General features: G+C 48.8%; 1 protein-coding gene and 1 pseudogene across 9 annotated transcripts in view; one reads left to right on the top strand and one right to left on the bottom strand.

The window, feature by feature from the left end:
- The window catches only part of LOC111151760 (ArfGAP with dual PH domains 2), a 28,853-nt gene extending 13,400 nt beyond the window's left edge, over positions 1-15,453 (bottom strand). For 7 of the 9 annotated variants that reach the window (XM_022509945.1, XM_022509940.1, XM_022509941.1 and 4 more), the window contains exons 1-5: positions 15,295-15,453; positions 14,294-14,424; positions 12,570-12,661; positions 9,430-9,509; positions 8,371-8,483 (exon numbers count right to left, since the gene is read on the bottom strand). In XM_022509945.1, coding sequence (XP_022365653.1) covers positions 8,371-8,483; positions 9,430-9,509; positions 12,570-12,661; positions 14,294-14,424; positions 15,295-15,388 — 510 coding nt within the window. In that variant the 5' untranslated portion in view covers positions 15,389-15,453. Of the gene's footprint in view, positions 1-8,370; positions 8,484-9,429; positions 9,510-12,569; positions 12,679-13,458; positions 13,460-14,293; positions 14,425-15,294 lie in introns of all 9 variants that reach the window. The other 2 variants (XM_022509942.1, XM_022509938.1) reach the window with 2 other exon arrangements.
- On the top strand, positions 1,992-3,905 carry LOC111151409 (annotated as a pseudogene).
- Positions 15,454-15,749: the final 296 nt, after the last annotated feature.

The raw sequence follows: 15,749 nt of genomic DNA, 5'->3' as shown, positions 1-15,749 counted from the left end.
AAAATCCCTTTCGCTATTATTCATTCTATCCCATTCTCCTGTACTCCCCCCAACCAGGCAATCACTGTCTTGAGTCTGATGTTTATTCTTCTAGCTCACTTTTTATACTTCTACGCACATATACGTATCTATGAACAATATACAGTATTGATTTTTGTGGTTTCCATTTACATAAATGGTATCATACTATATGTATCATTCTAGATCTTGCTGTTGTCACTCAATGTTACATTTGTGAGTTCTGTTCCTGTTGAGATACACCAACCTGGCTGGCTCTTGTAAATGACCACACCAAAGGTTATCTCTATTTTCCTGTTCAAGATACTGAGATTATTTCGATTTTTGCAATCAGAAGTGATGCTACAGTCAGGCTGTGTCCATGGTACACATATGGGAGTGTTTCTCCAAGTCACGGTGTATATTTAGGAGTGGGATTGCTAGATCACACGGGTACACATCTTCAATGTACAGGAAACTGCCAAATTATTTCACTGAATGGCTCTCCATAGCAGCTGAACCATTATTTACTTCAATACTGAATACTGAATAATGGAAACGAGTTACACATTCAGTCACAGAGGAGATCCCCTTTCCCTATGGCCTCACCCACACCTGACTGGCAGATTTAAGTTTTTTGCCAATATGATGGGTATGAAATTGAATGTCATTCTTTTTTTTTTTTTTTTAAAGATTTTATTTATTTATTTGACAGAGAGAAATCACAAGTAAGCAGAGAGGCAGGCAGAGGGAGAGGAGGAAGCAGGCTCCCCGCTGAGCAGAAAGCCCGACGTGGGGCTCGAACCCAGGACCTGGGATCATGACCTGAGCCGAAGGCAGCGGCTTAACCCACTGAGCCACCCAGGCGCCCCTGAATGTCATTCTTAACAGTCGTTTCATCAACTTTGTTGAGGTATAATTTATAAATAATAAATGGCACTCATTTTAAGAGTACAGCATGGTTTTTAACAAATGCATACATCCATGGAAGCATCACTGCAATCACTGGGGCACGAGGGTGTCTCAGTCAGTTAAGCTTCCGACTCTTAGTTTCAGCTCAGGTCATGAACTTGGAGTCATGGGATCTAGCCCCATACTGGGCTTTGTGCTTAGTGCTGAGTCTGCTTCTCCCTCTCTCTGCTCCTGCCTCTGCTTACTCTCTCTTTCTCTCTCTCTGACAAATAAATAAATAAAATCTTAAAAAAAAAAAAAAAAGACTACTAACTCAAGAGCTTCCTCAGGCACCCTGCGAGTCATTTTCCATGTCTCCCCCCACCCTAGATAATCACTTATCTCCTTTCTGTTGATATGAAATGTTTTTTTTTAAAGATTTTATTTATTTATTTGTCAGAGAGAGTGAGCACAGGCAGACAGAGTGGCAGGCAGAGGCAGAGGGAGAAGCAGGCTCCCTGCTGAGCAAGGAGCCCGATGTGGGACTCGATCCCAGGACACTGAGCTGAAGGACACCTCGATCCCAGGACACCTGAGCCGAAGGCAGCTGCCCAACCAACTGAGCCACCCAGGCGTCTGATATGAAATGTTTTACCCTGTTTTAGAACTTTGTATAAATGGAATTATATAGTACATACTCTTGAATAAGGCTTCTTTTGCTCAGAATAATTTATTTTAGATTCATCTACATTGTTCATTTATTAGTAGTTTGTCCCTTTTTATTACTGAGTAATATTCCTTCTACGGATATACTACAATTTGTTCATTCAGCTGTGGATGGACATTGGGTTCTTTCCACATTCTGGTGTGGTTTTTTTTTTTTTAATGAATAAAGCATCTATGAACATTTGCATCAAATATTTTTGTGGACACATGTTTTTATTCCTCTTTGGTAAATGGCTAGGAGTGCAATGGCTGGGTTATACTGTTAAGTATATATCTACCTTTATTACAAACTGCCAAATGGTTTTCCCAAGTGGTTGTATCACTCTACAATCCCACCAAGCAACATAGGGGAGTTCCAGTTTCTCCACGTCCTTTACATGGAATTGTCAGACTTTTTAATTCCAGCCATTCTGGTGAGTGGGTGGTATATTCCGTAGGGCTTTAATTTGCATTTTCCTGACTGCCAGAGAGATGGAGCATCTCTTCTTCTATCTATCAGGCATTTTGGTTTCCTTTTCTGTGAACTGCCAGTCTATTTTCTTTGCCAATTTTTCCAAAAGACTGTCTTTTTCTTTTTGCTTTGTAGATTTTTTTAAGAAAACCTGTTCTGGGTATTATTATTTTATTATGTTGAGATGAGTCTTCCTTTCTTTAGCCTTACTTTTCTGTATTACCCAAAATTTTTACATAAAAATGCGTTACCTTTACAACCTAAAAAAAAAGTTCCCTCTTGGGAAAGAAATTTAAAAGTAACAGAAGCCACTCATTCTGTTTTTAGACTGGTTTAGACTGAACTGGCTTAGGACTGAGAAACAGATGGACCCTGGCGAACCAAGGATGAGACTCTCCTGGAGGCCAGCTCCTAGTGGCCACTGGGGTACTACGTCTGCTCCTAACTCTGCCGCAGCCCTTCTCTGCCGGCCTTTTGGACCTGCAACATTTTTCAGTGCTTTAAATTGAAGGCTGAGAAGAAACCCCTAATTCTCACTCGGAGGGGTAGTACTCTTCACTCCCCATCATTTTTCACTTGGTCCCAGGTTGCAGTCACACTGCAGTCACCTGTTAGCCTTGCTGTGGTCTATCTAGGGAAGCAACAGGGGGAATGTGAAATTCAGTCAGTCAGTCAGTCAGCCCACCTGTAGGAAATGGAGGCAGGTGGTGGCTAACATGCTCAGAGCTTGTCCTTTTCTGACTTTGTTGGCCGCTCCTTCACATTCTTTCCTGGAAACGTCTCATTTTTCTGCCCTCTAAACACTGGAATGTCTCAGGGTTCAGTGTGGGAAATAATCTCAAAATAAACTCCTTCCCTCCCCATATGTACATGCCATGATACCCATAAGGAGGGGAAGTCTGTATCTGCTCCCCTTGAATCAGTGCTGGCTGTTGGAGTTGCTTTGATCAACAGAAGGTAGCTCCTCTTTTTTTTTTTTTAAAGATTCTATCTATTTATTTGACAGAGAGAGAGAGCACAAGTAGCAGAGAGACAGGCAGAGAGAGAAGGGGAAGCAGGCTCCCTGCTGAGCAGAGAGCCCGATGCGGGGCTCGATCCCAGGACCCTGAGATCATGACCTGAGCCGAAGGCAGAGGCTTAACCCACTGAGCCACCCAGGTGTCTCAGAACATAGTTACTGACCTAGTGCGGAAGAAGCCTACAGCATCGCCCTTTGCTCAGGGGAGGCCAGCTGCCATGCTGCAAAGAAGCTCAAGCCAGACTCGTGAATAAGGAACAAGCACATGGAGAGACAGAGGCTCCCTAAAGGAGCCAAGGCCCCAGACTTAGGAGTGAAGGCTTCCTGGGCTTTCTTGCCCAGCCCAACCACCAGCTCAGGGCAGCAGGGTGCGTGACCTGGCTGATGCTACATGGGGTACACTGCCCAAACTCCTGGCCCCCGGGACTGAGATAAATCATAAACTGATGTTTTAAGCCACTAAGTTGTATGGTGGTTTGTCATTCAGGAACAAGTAACGAAAATACTCAGTCCTAGGATTTCTGCTTTTGCTCCTTTCCGCACGTGAAAACCTCCCCATAAGAACACACTCCTTGTGAAGGAGGACTTCCTGCACTCATCCCCAGAAGAGAAGCAGAAAAGCACAAGGAACAGCACCTGGTGCAGAGCCCCAACACCTACTGCGTGGACGTGAAGTGGCCAGGATGCTATAAAACCACCACGGTCCTTGGCTAGGCACAAACAATAGTTTTGTGTGTGGACTGCTCCACTGTCCTCTGCCAGCCCACAAGATGAAAAGCAAGGTTTGCAGAAGGATGCTCCTTCAGACAGAAGCAGCACTAAAAGCACCCTGAATCAAGATGAGTGGGAAATAGGGGCGCCTGGGTGGCTCAGTTGGAAAAGCGACTGCCTTCGGCTCAGATCATGATCCCAGGGTTCTGGGATCAGGCCTGCATAGGGCTCCTTGCTCAGCAGGGAGTCTGCTTCTCCCTTTCCCTCTGTGTGCTCTCTCTCTATCTAGATATCTAGATAAATAAATATGTCTTAAAAAAAAAAAAAGATGAGTGGGAAATTATCTTAGTAAGCACGTTTTGGATACACAAAAACATCTTGGGCACCTGGGTGGCTCAGTTGGTTAATTAAGACTGCCTTCAGCTCAGGTCATGATCCCGGAGTCCAGGGATTGAGTCCCACATAGGCTCCCAGCTCCATGGGGAGTCTGCTTCTCCCTCTGACCTTCTCCCCTCTCATGCTCTCACTCTCTCTCTCAAATAAATAAGTAAAATCTTAAAAAAAAAAAAATCTTTTCTCATCTACCCACACTCCTGCCCAGGTGATCCCAGGCAGTTCTATCGATAAACCACTCCCAATGCTGACAACTCCACCTTCAAACTCTCCCCAGACCTCCAGGCTCACGTATCCAACCTCCTTCTCCATCCACCTGGATGACTAATAAGCATCTCAAGCCAAAAAGGGCTCTTGATCATCCTCTCAGTGAGCTAAGTCTTTGTCATTTCAGTAAATGGCAAATCTCTCCTTCTAGTTGCACAGGGTAGAAATCAGGGAACTACCCTTGATCCTTCTTACTTTCACACCCTACGACCAATCCAGCAGTAAGTTCTTTTGGTTCTACTTCCAAAATCTGGCCACCTCGAACTACCTCCCTCACCACCAAACTGGTCTAATCTACCATTATTTCTCCCTTGATTATTTTTTTATTAACTGTTTTTATTTGTTTTAAGTAAACTCTATGCCCAAGGTGTGGCTCAAACTCACAACTCTGAGATCAAGAGTCACATGCTCTACTGACTGAGCCAGCCAGGTGCCCTGATTCCTCAATTACTACAATAGCTTCCTAATTGCTTTCCCTCCTTCCACTCTTGTCCCCTCTCTGCCCCATCCTGACCGCAGCAGTAGCCAGAGTGCTCCTTTAAAAAGTTGAAGTTGGGGGGCACCTGGGTAGCTCAGTGGGTTAAAGCCTCTGCTTTCGGCTTGGGTCATGATCCCAGGGTCCTGGGGTCGAGCCCCGCGTCGGGCTCTCTGCTCGGCAGGGAGCCTGCTTCCTTTCCTCTCTCTCTCTGCCTGCTTCTCTGCCTACCTGTGATCTCTGTCAAATAAATAAATAAAATCTTAAAAAAAAAAAAGTTGAAGTTGGGCACTTGGCCAGCTCAGTCAGTACAGCATGTAAGTCTTGACCTTGGATTTATGGGTTTGAGCCCCATGTTACATGTAGAGATTACTTAAGAATCTTTAAAAAATAAATAAAAATAGTCATGGTAATGGTCCTTGATGCAAGCAGGAGAAAAAGGACAGGGGAAACTGTCCCCACAAAAGGTTCATCCGTCATAAGACTTGTATTCCCCAAATGCAAAAAGCTTAAATCAAATTATATCACTTCTCTGCTTGAAACCTTCCTATGGCTTCTCATCTCAGAGTAAAATCCAAAAAGCCTCCGTATTTTTGTAAATCATGTATCCAATATGGCCTTTTGCCTAGAATACACAAAGAACTATAAAAACTCAATAACAAAAAGCCAACTAAATTAATTAAAATACGGGAAAAGGATCTAAACAGACATTTCTCCAAAGAAGATAGATAAATGGCCAATAAACACATGAAAAGATGCTCCACATCATTAGCCATCAAGGAAATGTAAATCAGAATCACAACCACATACTGCCTCTTATCCACCAAAATGGTTATAATCAAAAAGATGACAGCAAGTGTTGGTGAGGATGTGGAGCAAGAGGAACCTTCACACGTTGCTGGTGGAAACATAAGACGGTGCAGCCACTTTGGAAAACAGTGTGGCAGTTGCTCTGAAGAGTAAATAGGAGACGTGCCATCTGACCCAGCAATTCCGCTCCTAGGAATATCTCCAAGAAGAGTGGAAACATCCGCATGAAAACTGCTACACCAATGTTCATAATAGTGTTATTCGTACTTGCCCAAAAGTGGAAATAACTCAAATGTCCACCAACTAAGTGAACAGATGAAAGGTGCACACAGTGGACCAGTACTCAGCAATAAAAAGAAGTACTAATACATGCTACCTGAATGAATCTTAAACACGTATACGAAATGAAAGAGGTCTCTTACAAAAGACCACCTAGCCCATGTCCTTATTTGTCCATAATAGGCAAACCTACAGAGACAGAAAGTAGATCATTGGTGTCCTGGGGCTGGGGCTTTGGTGGGGAGAGGATAAGGACTAATGGATGTGGGATTTCTTTTTGGGTTTTTCCCCACAGAGCAGGAAGCCTGATGCAGGACTTGATCCACGGACCCAGCCAAAGGGTCCTGACCTGAGCCAAAGGCAGGTGCTTAATGACTGAGCCACCCAGGTGCCCTCATTTGGGGGTTTTGAAAATGTTCTAAAATTGATTGTGTTAACAGTCACACAACTCTGTGAATAGACTAAAAGCCATTAATTGTATGCTTTAAATGGGTGAATTGTAATGATATATGAATTTGTATCTTTCTTTTAAGATTTATCTATTTTAGAGAAAGAGAGAGAGAAAATGCAAGCAGTGAGGGAGGAGAAGGAGAGAGAGAATCCAGAGCAGACCCTCTGCTATGAGCAGAGCCCAGTGCAATGTAAGGCTGGGAGTAGGGCTTGATCCCACAACCCTGAGATCAAGACCTGAGCTGAGATCAAGAGTCCCACTCTTCACTGACTGAGCCATGCAGGCACCTCTGTGAATTTATAGCTTGATAAAACTGGTTTTTAAAAAATCTTGAGTCTTACTAGGCCTTACAAGGTCCTTACCTATGTAAGTTCATCTCCATCCTTTTCTTTGCTCCTTCTGCACAGGTCACTTTGGCTTCCTTGATCCACCAACTACCCTCCCAGCTCAGGCTGTGGTTTATGGTGGAGTAGTTTGTGCCCTACACAAAAAGTCCCTGGCTGAGAGTATAATCGAGAACTGCAATCTAGGCTTCTGCTTATCTAGACCCGGGACTCAGGGCTACACCATCTCGGAGGGGTCATTTTCTAACTGGCACGCATGTATGTGCTATCCAGGACCATGTTTATGTTCCCTCCACTTCTTCTATTCTGCCCCATGTACCCACATGACTTGCTCACTTTTTTAAAAAAAAATTTATTTATTTATTTTAGTGGGGGAGGGCAGATGGAGAAGGGAGAGAGAGAGAGAGAGAAACCTAAGCAGACTCTGCACTGAGCCCGGACCCTGATCTGGGATCATGACCTGGGCTGAAACCAAGAGCCAGTTGCTTAACCAACTGACCTATCGAGGAGCCTCTGACTTGCTCACTTTTATTGATTTCTCTGCTCCAATGTCATCAGAGGGGCCTTCCATGACCCCTGTGTGATATCAGCCCCACCATCCTCTAACTCTTCACCTGCTTTTACTTCTCTTCACAGAACCTACTACCACCTCCATATACCATATATATCATATATATGTGTGTGTGTTTTATATTATATATATCATATATATGTATGTATATATAAATATGCACATATATATATAAGATTTTATTTCTTTATTTGCTAGAGAGAGAGTGCAAAAGCGGTGGGGCGGGCAGGCTGAGGGAGAAGCAAGCTCCCCATTTAGCAAGGAGCCCAACAGAGGACTCAATCCCAGGACCCTGGGATCATGACCTGAGCCGAAAACAGACGATTAACTGACTGAGCCGCCCAGGTGCCCCTCAGATATCATATGTTGATGTACCTTTTGGTTACCACCTGTCTTCTATTAGACTGTAAGCCCCATGAGAACAGGAGCTTCATTTCATTTACTGCTATAGCCCCAGTGCTTACAGGAATGTCTAGTATATAGTAGGTGATCAATAAATAATTTCTTGAGGGGCGCCTGGGTGGCTCAGTTGGTTAAGCAGCTGCCTTGGCTCAAGTCATGATCCTGGAGTCCCAGGATCAAGCCCCACATCGGGCTCCCCACTCCGTGAAGAGTCTGCTTCTCCTTCTCCCTCCCTCCCTCTCCTTCTTGGCCCCTCCCTCCACTCCTTCTCTTTCTCCCTCTCTTTCTAATAAGTAAATAAAAATCTTTAAAATATGTAAATAAATAAATAATTTCTTGAGTGCATGAACAAATGCAGTAAGCTCAAGTGGCCATCCAAGGCCCAGTCTAAGCTAATTCTAAGGGAAGAGGGGGTGTGTTTTCTGCAGACTAGACTGATTGCCTGACTGCGGAAAAGTAACCATGCGGTGCTGAACACTCAGTGACCGAGATTATCTGGAAGATGGCACCATTGATTCCAATGTGACCTCAGTGGGGTGCGGGCCAGCGCTCAGGGAGGGACCATTGCTGGTCTGGTCTCTTACCTCCTCTTTAGTGTAGTACTTCAGGAGGCCTTCTTTTGCCAGGAGGACAAACTTCCTTCTCAGGAACTGTGCATTGTCCCTTCCCCGCTTCCACAGGAACCCTTCCCGGTTTCCTTAGCCGCCAAGGATGAGAAAGAGGGAACAGCCACATCCTTGAGATGAACAAGCAGTTTGCAAACCACGTAGGGTCTCGAGGGTAGAGAGAACGCTCCACCCCTTGCGAAAATATCTTAAATCTAACTTAGCTATGTCAGCTGCTGCACATAGGGTTCTGTCTGGGGCCAAATTTGCCAAGTCTCATGACTTCGGTTGGGTTCTCCGTAACTTCCTTCTTTGGCTCTTTCATAAGAAGACAGACTAAACCCTTAAGAAGGCTAAGTTCTGAGAAACTGGATGATTCTGAAAGATGCTGGTAATGGTGCTGTCCGGTGTCATGTTGACGCTGACCTGACCAAACCCTCCAAAGGACGGAAATGTTGAGCGACCTCTAGGTACCTGCAAGTTCAGAGTACCATGTGCTCCCCTTAGCTAGGGTTGCTGAGCTCCGGCTGTCTCCGGTCCTCGCAGTGGTTTTGTACACTTTGCTTTCTGGGTCAGCGTTCAGCTTGGGCTCAGAGCAGTGGGCAGACTCAGCCACAGGCCGAGGGCTAGCCGTGAGCTTGGGCCCCACACAAAGGTGGGAAGGGAGGCAGAAATCCCTCCCATGTACCTTACCAAGCCTTGTGCCACACGAGGGGCCACACTCCCCAACAGCAGGGGTGCCTTTTGCTAACTGTCTGGCGGGTGAGTCTTTCTGCAACTTTACACTAAGACACTGTATGCATCTGTGGCCCTGTGGTGACCGGAGATAAAATGCTTCTTGACCACTCAGACCATAAAACTCCGCCTGCTGACGATGTGTTGCTGTTTCAGAGGCAAAGGAACCCACACCTTGGCCTCTGTGGCCAGAGTGAGGCCGGCAGATAGCTCCTGACTGGGCCCTCTTCCTAATACTCGGGTGCTTTATTGACCAGAATTCATTAGAACATAGACCTCAAAAGATGAAGGAAATAACCTTACCTGGAGGTGAGGTGGTTTTCCCATCGGCCATAAATTCCTGTCTTTCATACTTAGCTCGAATCCACTGTTCCTTTAACACCCTAAGAAGAGAGAGCCTTTGGTCAACGGTGTCTGAGGCACCCCCTTTTCACAGGGTGGGGGCATCCCAGCAGCTGCCTGGTCAGACCCCCCCAGGGCCGCTCAGCTTCGGTACCATAACATTTGGGACTAAATCTCTATTGGGGGAAGGGGAAGACTCCTGTGTTCTGTCGGATGCCCAGTGGCATCACTGGTCTCTATCCTCTAGATGCCAGTAGTACCCTCTCCCCAGTTATGATACCCCAAAATGTCTTCAGATATTGCCAGTGTCTCCCGGAGGAAAAATATTCCCCCCAAGGGGCTATCTGAAAACCACTGGGTTATTCCAGCCCCAGCCCAGCTTTCTAGATCAACCAGCTCCCCTGGACCATCTATACCGCCCCCTCCCACTGCACACTCATCAGCTGAAGCCAGGAGAGTCCAGGACCCTCCTCCTGTGGTTTGCCCATAAAATCTGGGCCTGCTGCACTGGACACAGCAGTGATCTTGGGGTCCAACCACCTGGGACCTGCTCCTCCTCTCCTATTTATCCACCATGGGACCCACAGCAAGTTGCATAACTCCTCTGAACTTGGGGAATATGTCAATAATATTACACCTACCTTCCCCTTGGGGTTGTTGAGGGGTTTAAATATATATGTAAAAGGATCTGGTACCATGATCACCACATAGCGGGAGTTTAATGTTAGCCTAATCAGTCTCATGACCCCTGCAGAAAACGTATTTCAATTATTTGGTTCCCTCTTGCCTTTTCCAGGTAAACATTCTAAGGTTCACATGACCTTACCCAAGAACCACAGGGAATGACCTGGAAGTGGGCACCTGGCCCGACCTGGATAATCAGAGCTCTGCCCTGAGCTACTGGAGCAAAAGGAACAAAACCGAGGGAGGGGTGGACTGGAAGCCCTCTCTCCATCAAGCTGGTAGCTGGAGCCAAGGATCTGGAGCCAGGGACCCAAAGTGGCCTTGCTCCCAGCTACACGAAAGAAGCCTGGCCAACTGAATGGGGCAGAAATGAGAACCAGAAAGGGAATGTAAGAGGTGTTTGTGCTGCTGGCCTGTCCGTCCTGAGGGGGGCTCCACCTCTGTCCCTCCTACGGTCTGATCCCTAGAACCTACAACTCCCCTCATGCCTAAGCTGTGATTCTGTCACTTGCAACCAGAGGCCCCACTTAATGCACAGCCCTCACCCCCGGCACACTGAAGACAGTCACCAAGCCCACTGTGGCACCCTGAGCCACAGGATCAGAGCTGGGAGAGGGAGTGGAGACTGAGGCCTCAGTCCTGGTCCTGGAGGTGGGGAATTTAGAGGACTTCTAGAATTCCAGGGAGGAGGCCATTTGTGTCCCACTAATAGGGTGTAAGGTGAGGGGCTGTGGTTGGAATCGTGGAAGTAGTGTCTGGAGTGCTGGCAGAAAGCCCAACACGTAGTAGGTGTTCACCAAATGTCTGTTCCTTCCTCCCTGCAGCAAAGCAGCAGGGAGGCAAGGGGAGCCAGACCCTCTTGAGGTAAGCCTGGCACCTCCTTCAGCCGGGCTGGGGACCAGGCAGCATTCCAAAGGTGACAATGAGAAATGAATTAAAACTAGCCTATTGGGGGGCACCTGGGTGGCTCGGTGGGTTAAAGCCTCTGCCTTCGGCTCAGGTCATGGTCTCAGGGTCCTGAGATTGAGCCCCGCATCAGGCTCTCTGCTCAGCAGGGAGCCTGCATCCCCCCACTCCTTCTGCCTGCCTCTCTGCCTACTTGTGATTTCTCTCTCTGTGTCAAATAAATAAATAAAATCTTCAAAAAAATTTTTTTAAAACTAGACTGTTGGGTGGCCTGTGAGACATTTCACATAAATTATCTCATTTACTCTCTACCACCATGCCACGACGGAGGCATCATTAACTACATTTTAGAGACAAGAGAGCCATGATTCAGAGAGGTTTGGTAACTTGTCTACCTTCTCACAGCTAGAGAGTGGTAGAGTCAGGAAACAATACTGGGGTCCTCTGAGTAGAAAGTTGTGTCCCCCCCACCCCCACCCCACCACTCCATGCTGTATCAGCAGCCTCTGGGTTGTTTTAACTACTGGAAAATGGTAGGGTACTAGGTACAGTTGTATAGTTTGCACACTGTCCAAAAGCTTCCTGCTGAGGCTAAAGGACAATGGCGACTGAAATGTAGCCTATTTCCTGAAAGCCGTACCCTCACTGCCAGTGAGGCTGTACCTGCGCAGAGGGTATGTTCTTCCTATTTATTCCAGAATGGTGGCTGGGGGTGGATGAAGGGAGGGGGTCACTGTCTAGCAGCCCTGGCAGTGAGCCTGAGTCCCTGGAAGGAAAGCTAAGGTTCAGGCAGTCAGTCCTGCAGAGGCTGGGGTCACTAGGTACCAGGGTCACACTGACCCCTCACATCCAGGGGACCTGAAACCTCCTGTTGCTTCCCAGATTCCCCCCACTTATATTAGATTTCCCCAGTGCCCTGTGTCAGATGGGCTAGTTGGTCTCAGTTCTGTCTCTATGAGCCTCAGGAATGTTATCTATTTCATGGGGACTATGCCAGTGTTATCTCAGAGCTGTTGAGAGAATTAAAGACATGAATGCACACAGCATTTAGCACAGGGCCTGGTACATAGGCAGAGTTCAATAAATACTAGTGGCTACTATTATTTTTATGGTGATTACATAGGGATCTGGGGCCAGAAAGCTGCTTTGGAGCTAGGCTGAGTTCAAGTGGGACAGCCCTGGGCACATCACTTCATAGGAAATAGCTGAAACACACCTGTTCTACTAAAATACCAGTGTCCCTCTTCGTTATCAAGTTAGCTGCCACCAGTAGGCTATGAGAACATCAGAGGCAAAGGGGCGGGTCATAGAGAAAATGCCCCATATCACAGCTGTGGAAACTGAGTCCCATTGAGGGGAAGTGATAAACCAAGGAATAAGGGTAGAGGAGGAACTGAGCCAGGTCTAAGTATTTTCCATGACAGTACCAAAATGTCTTCCCAGGTCCACCAGGTACATGGAAAAGACCACCAGAGACAAAGGGAGGGGAGACCAAGAAATCACCTACTCACAGGCAGTCGTTGGCCTGGGGGACATAGTAGAAAGCAGGGACTCTGGCTTCGTACTTGGCCTTCACACGGAGGTTCCCGTTGTGGGTCATAAACTGCAAGACAACAGCAACTTGGGGTAATATTAGAACTTGAAAAAATGTGAAATGAAACCATGGTCTACCCAGAAGGCTGCTCTTCCCACTGGCTCCGAGGCTGAGTCAGGAGACACTCCTACTGGAATCTGACACTTCCCATTGGGCTAGGTTATCCATGCTGCTGGGAAGCCCCAGCCTGGGGCAATGAGGGGCTACAGCATACCTCATGTAGGCAGAACACTTTACAGTCCTTCCCCATTAGTTCATTCCATCTCCTCGACAATTTTAATATTGCCATCCTCATTTTAGAGGTGAGGAGACAGGCTCAGAGAGGTTAGGCAACTGACCCCAGATGACGCAGCTACAAAGTGAGGAGCTGGGACTTGAACCCAGACCTGTCTAACTTCAAAATTCAAATTCTTTCTCCCACCCCCTCCCCAGATGGCCAGGACCACCAGCAGCTATGTGCAGGAGACAGACATAGCTGGAGGATGGAAGAAGTCGGAACTGGCCCCCTTGAGTAGGTAGGTCAGGGTGATCACTGGGGCTCTATGAACACCTGACAGACCCAGAGGCAGATATGCTAAGAGTGGCCTCAGCCAACAGTTACCACTCAGGAACAGAGCTGGCATATCTGGGGTGAGGGCACATGTGGGAAGAAACATCCGGTTTTTAATTTACATCTCCTGAGCAGAGTGAACCCCATTCTCCCCCTCCCCCAGGGACTCTAGACTATGACTTGGGATTTGCATGGGCTTTGGATCCCAACAGAGCAAGTTTCACATCCCAGCTGTGCCACTGATTCACTGAGTGACCCTTGGGCAGTACTGAACCCCCCTAAGCTTCAGGGATTTCAACTGCAAAAATGAAGAAAGTATAATAAGGGGGTTATAAGGGACAAAGAAACAATCTTCAGGTCTGCCTGCTGGTTTACCAGCTTCCTATCTTTCTCCCGCACTAGAACATCATCTCCACGTGGACAGAGACTCTATCCTATTCACTGCTCTTTCCTAATACCCAGCACACAGTAGGCTTATAGTCACTACGTGCCCGATGAATAAAGCATCTAGCAGAGTGCCTGGCACAGAGTGGGCACTCAGGAAACACTGGCCTGCTTTTCCGGTAGTCCTTGAATTCCTCAGCCAACCAGCACAATTTCGAACAGCTTCCTCTCTGAAGGTTTTCTGGCCAAAATGGTATTATATCATCCAGGCTGATGGTGTCCTCCATCTCCATAGATGAGAGGAGCAAAAAAGGTGCTCTTCCTGGCTTGGGGTGATGGGTGGAAGGGAGACTATAGACCATGAATTAGTCTATTTCTGTTCCAGTCCAGGACTTCAGCTAATGATACATAATGCCTACAAATGTAGGCAATGAGCCTACATTTAATCCTTACATGAGCTGATTGAAAGAATAGTTGGATCCTTAAAATACAGAAGTGGAAACTGAGGGAAATAACAAGCTCAGGGCCTAGCACTCAGGGTCTCTGTCTAAGCCAGGACTCTAATAGGCTGTGCTTTCTCTTGCTAGTTACTGCTTCTCTCTGGAACTCAGTTTCCTCCCCTGTAGAGGAATGGGGCTACCCACCCACCACCTCCACCCCTGCTCTGCTGTTTCAAGGCTCTTCAGTGCCCACCCCCCCCTCACTACCTCCACAGTACTGTCATCCCAGAAGTCAAGTCTCACGGATTTAATTTTGCTGATGTCTGGGAAGTTGCGGTGGACACCAGAGCAGTTCAGGCAGATGAAAATGCCCAGCTTGTAGGAGGCCCAGTCGGGATCTAGGGGCAAGAGGGTGGAAGGGGAGTTGGATGGAGAGTTATGCACAGAAACCACGGCTGGGCTGGGGGTGCTGGAGAGGCAGGGCTAGGCCATTAGGATTCCTGGGGCCCTGCCCAGCACTGCCCATGTTAGGACGCCCTTTTCTCTCGGTCCCCCCACCTTGGGTGAGCTAAGATACCAACATTCAACCTTCTGGTCAGCCCACCGGCCAAAGCACGGAGGCTACCAGGATGATCTTGGAAGGAGTCTAGGGATGGGGTGAGGGCTGAGACGAGCGCAAAGTGGAAGTGACAAGACTCCGGGGAACCGGAAGGAAAGTGCAGAGGAAGGGGCCGGCACTGGGGCGCCCGGCTGGTGAGGTGCAGGTGGGGAAGTCGGCAAGCTGCGGAGCAGGAACTTGGGAGGACCCCAGGGGCTTCCGGCAGTTGATAAGGGAGCACTAGACCTTCGGGGATCTGGGACCCCTAGGTTTGGGAGATGTTTGGGTCCGTGGGCGTGGGAGGTGGCTGGGTCCGAAGTGACCATGTCAGGGACCGAGGTCCGGGTGGGTGGGGTGTCTGATGGGGCAGGCGAACCAGATGGTCAAGGCATCCGGGTCCCGGGTCTAGTGATTGGGTCCAAGGATATGGAAGGGTCGGTGTCCGGGTCCACAGTGGGGAGGTCAGGCGACCTGGGTTTGGATGGGCTCGGCAGCCGCTGTGGAGAGCGCGGCTGAGGGCGCCAGACAGACATTCGTGGTTTGGGTGGGCGGGGGCCTGGGTCCGAGGGTGTCAGAAGAGCCCCCGCAGGGGCCCGGGACAGGACCTGGTCTGGAAGGAGGAGAGGAGGTCTGCGGGCAGGGGTCGCGCTCCCGGCCGCCGCACCCTTACCCGCCGCCCCGCAGTCGGCGCAGTGGGCGTTGCCGGTGCCCGCCGCCTGCAGCAGCTCCAGCAGCCGCTTCTTGTTGCGCTCGCGGTCGCCCATGGCTGGCCCGGCGGGCTCAGCGGGGCTCAGCCCTGCAGCCCCCTAGCCCGCCGACCGCCCAGGGCGCTGAGCTCGCGCGGGCAGGTGAAGAGTGACGCCGCTTCACCGCCTCCCGCGCGCCCGCGCCGCCTCCCGAGCGCTCGCCCCGCCCCTCGAGCCTTCCGCCCCGCCCCCGGCGCGTGCCGGCCGCCCCCGCCCCCTGCTCGCCCCGCCCTCCTGCCCGGGCTGAGGCCCGCCCGTCTGGGAGCCACCCGAGCGCGGGCGGGAGAGCAAAGCCTGTCCTGCCGCTTGCTAGTTGCGGGACTGTGGACAACCCAGTCAGCTTCTCTGGCCTCAGTTTCCACCTCTGCTAAAGGCGAAT

The sequence above is a fragment of the Enhydra lutris genome, unplaced genomic scaffold (assembly GCF_002288905.1).
Source record: "Enhydra lutris kenyoni isolate GAN:26980312 unplaced genomic scaffold, ASM228890v2 scaffoldscaffold26, whole genome shotgun sequence".
In the NCBI taxonomy this organism is placed as follows: Eukaryota; Metazoa; Chordata; class Mammalia; order Carnivora; family Mustelidae; genus Enhydra; species Enhydra lutris.
Note: the sequence above shows the minus strand (reverse complement) of the source record. Positions and strands in the feature narration are given on the sequence as shown.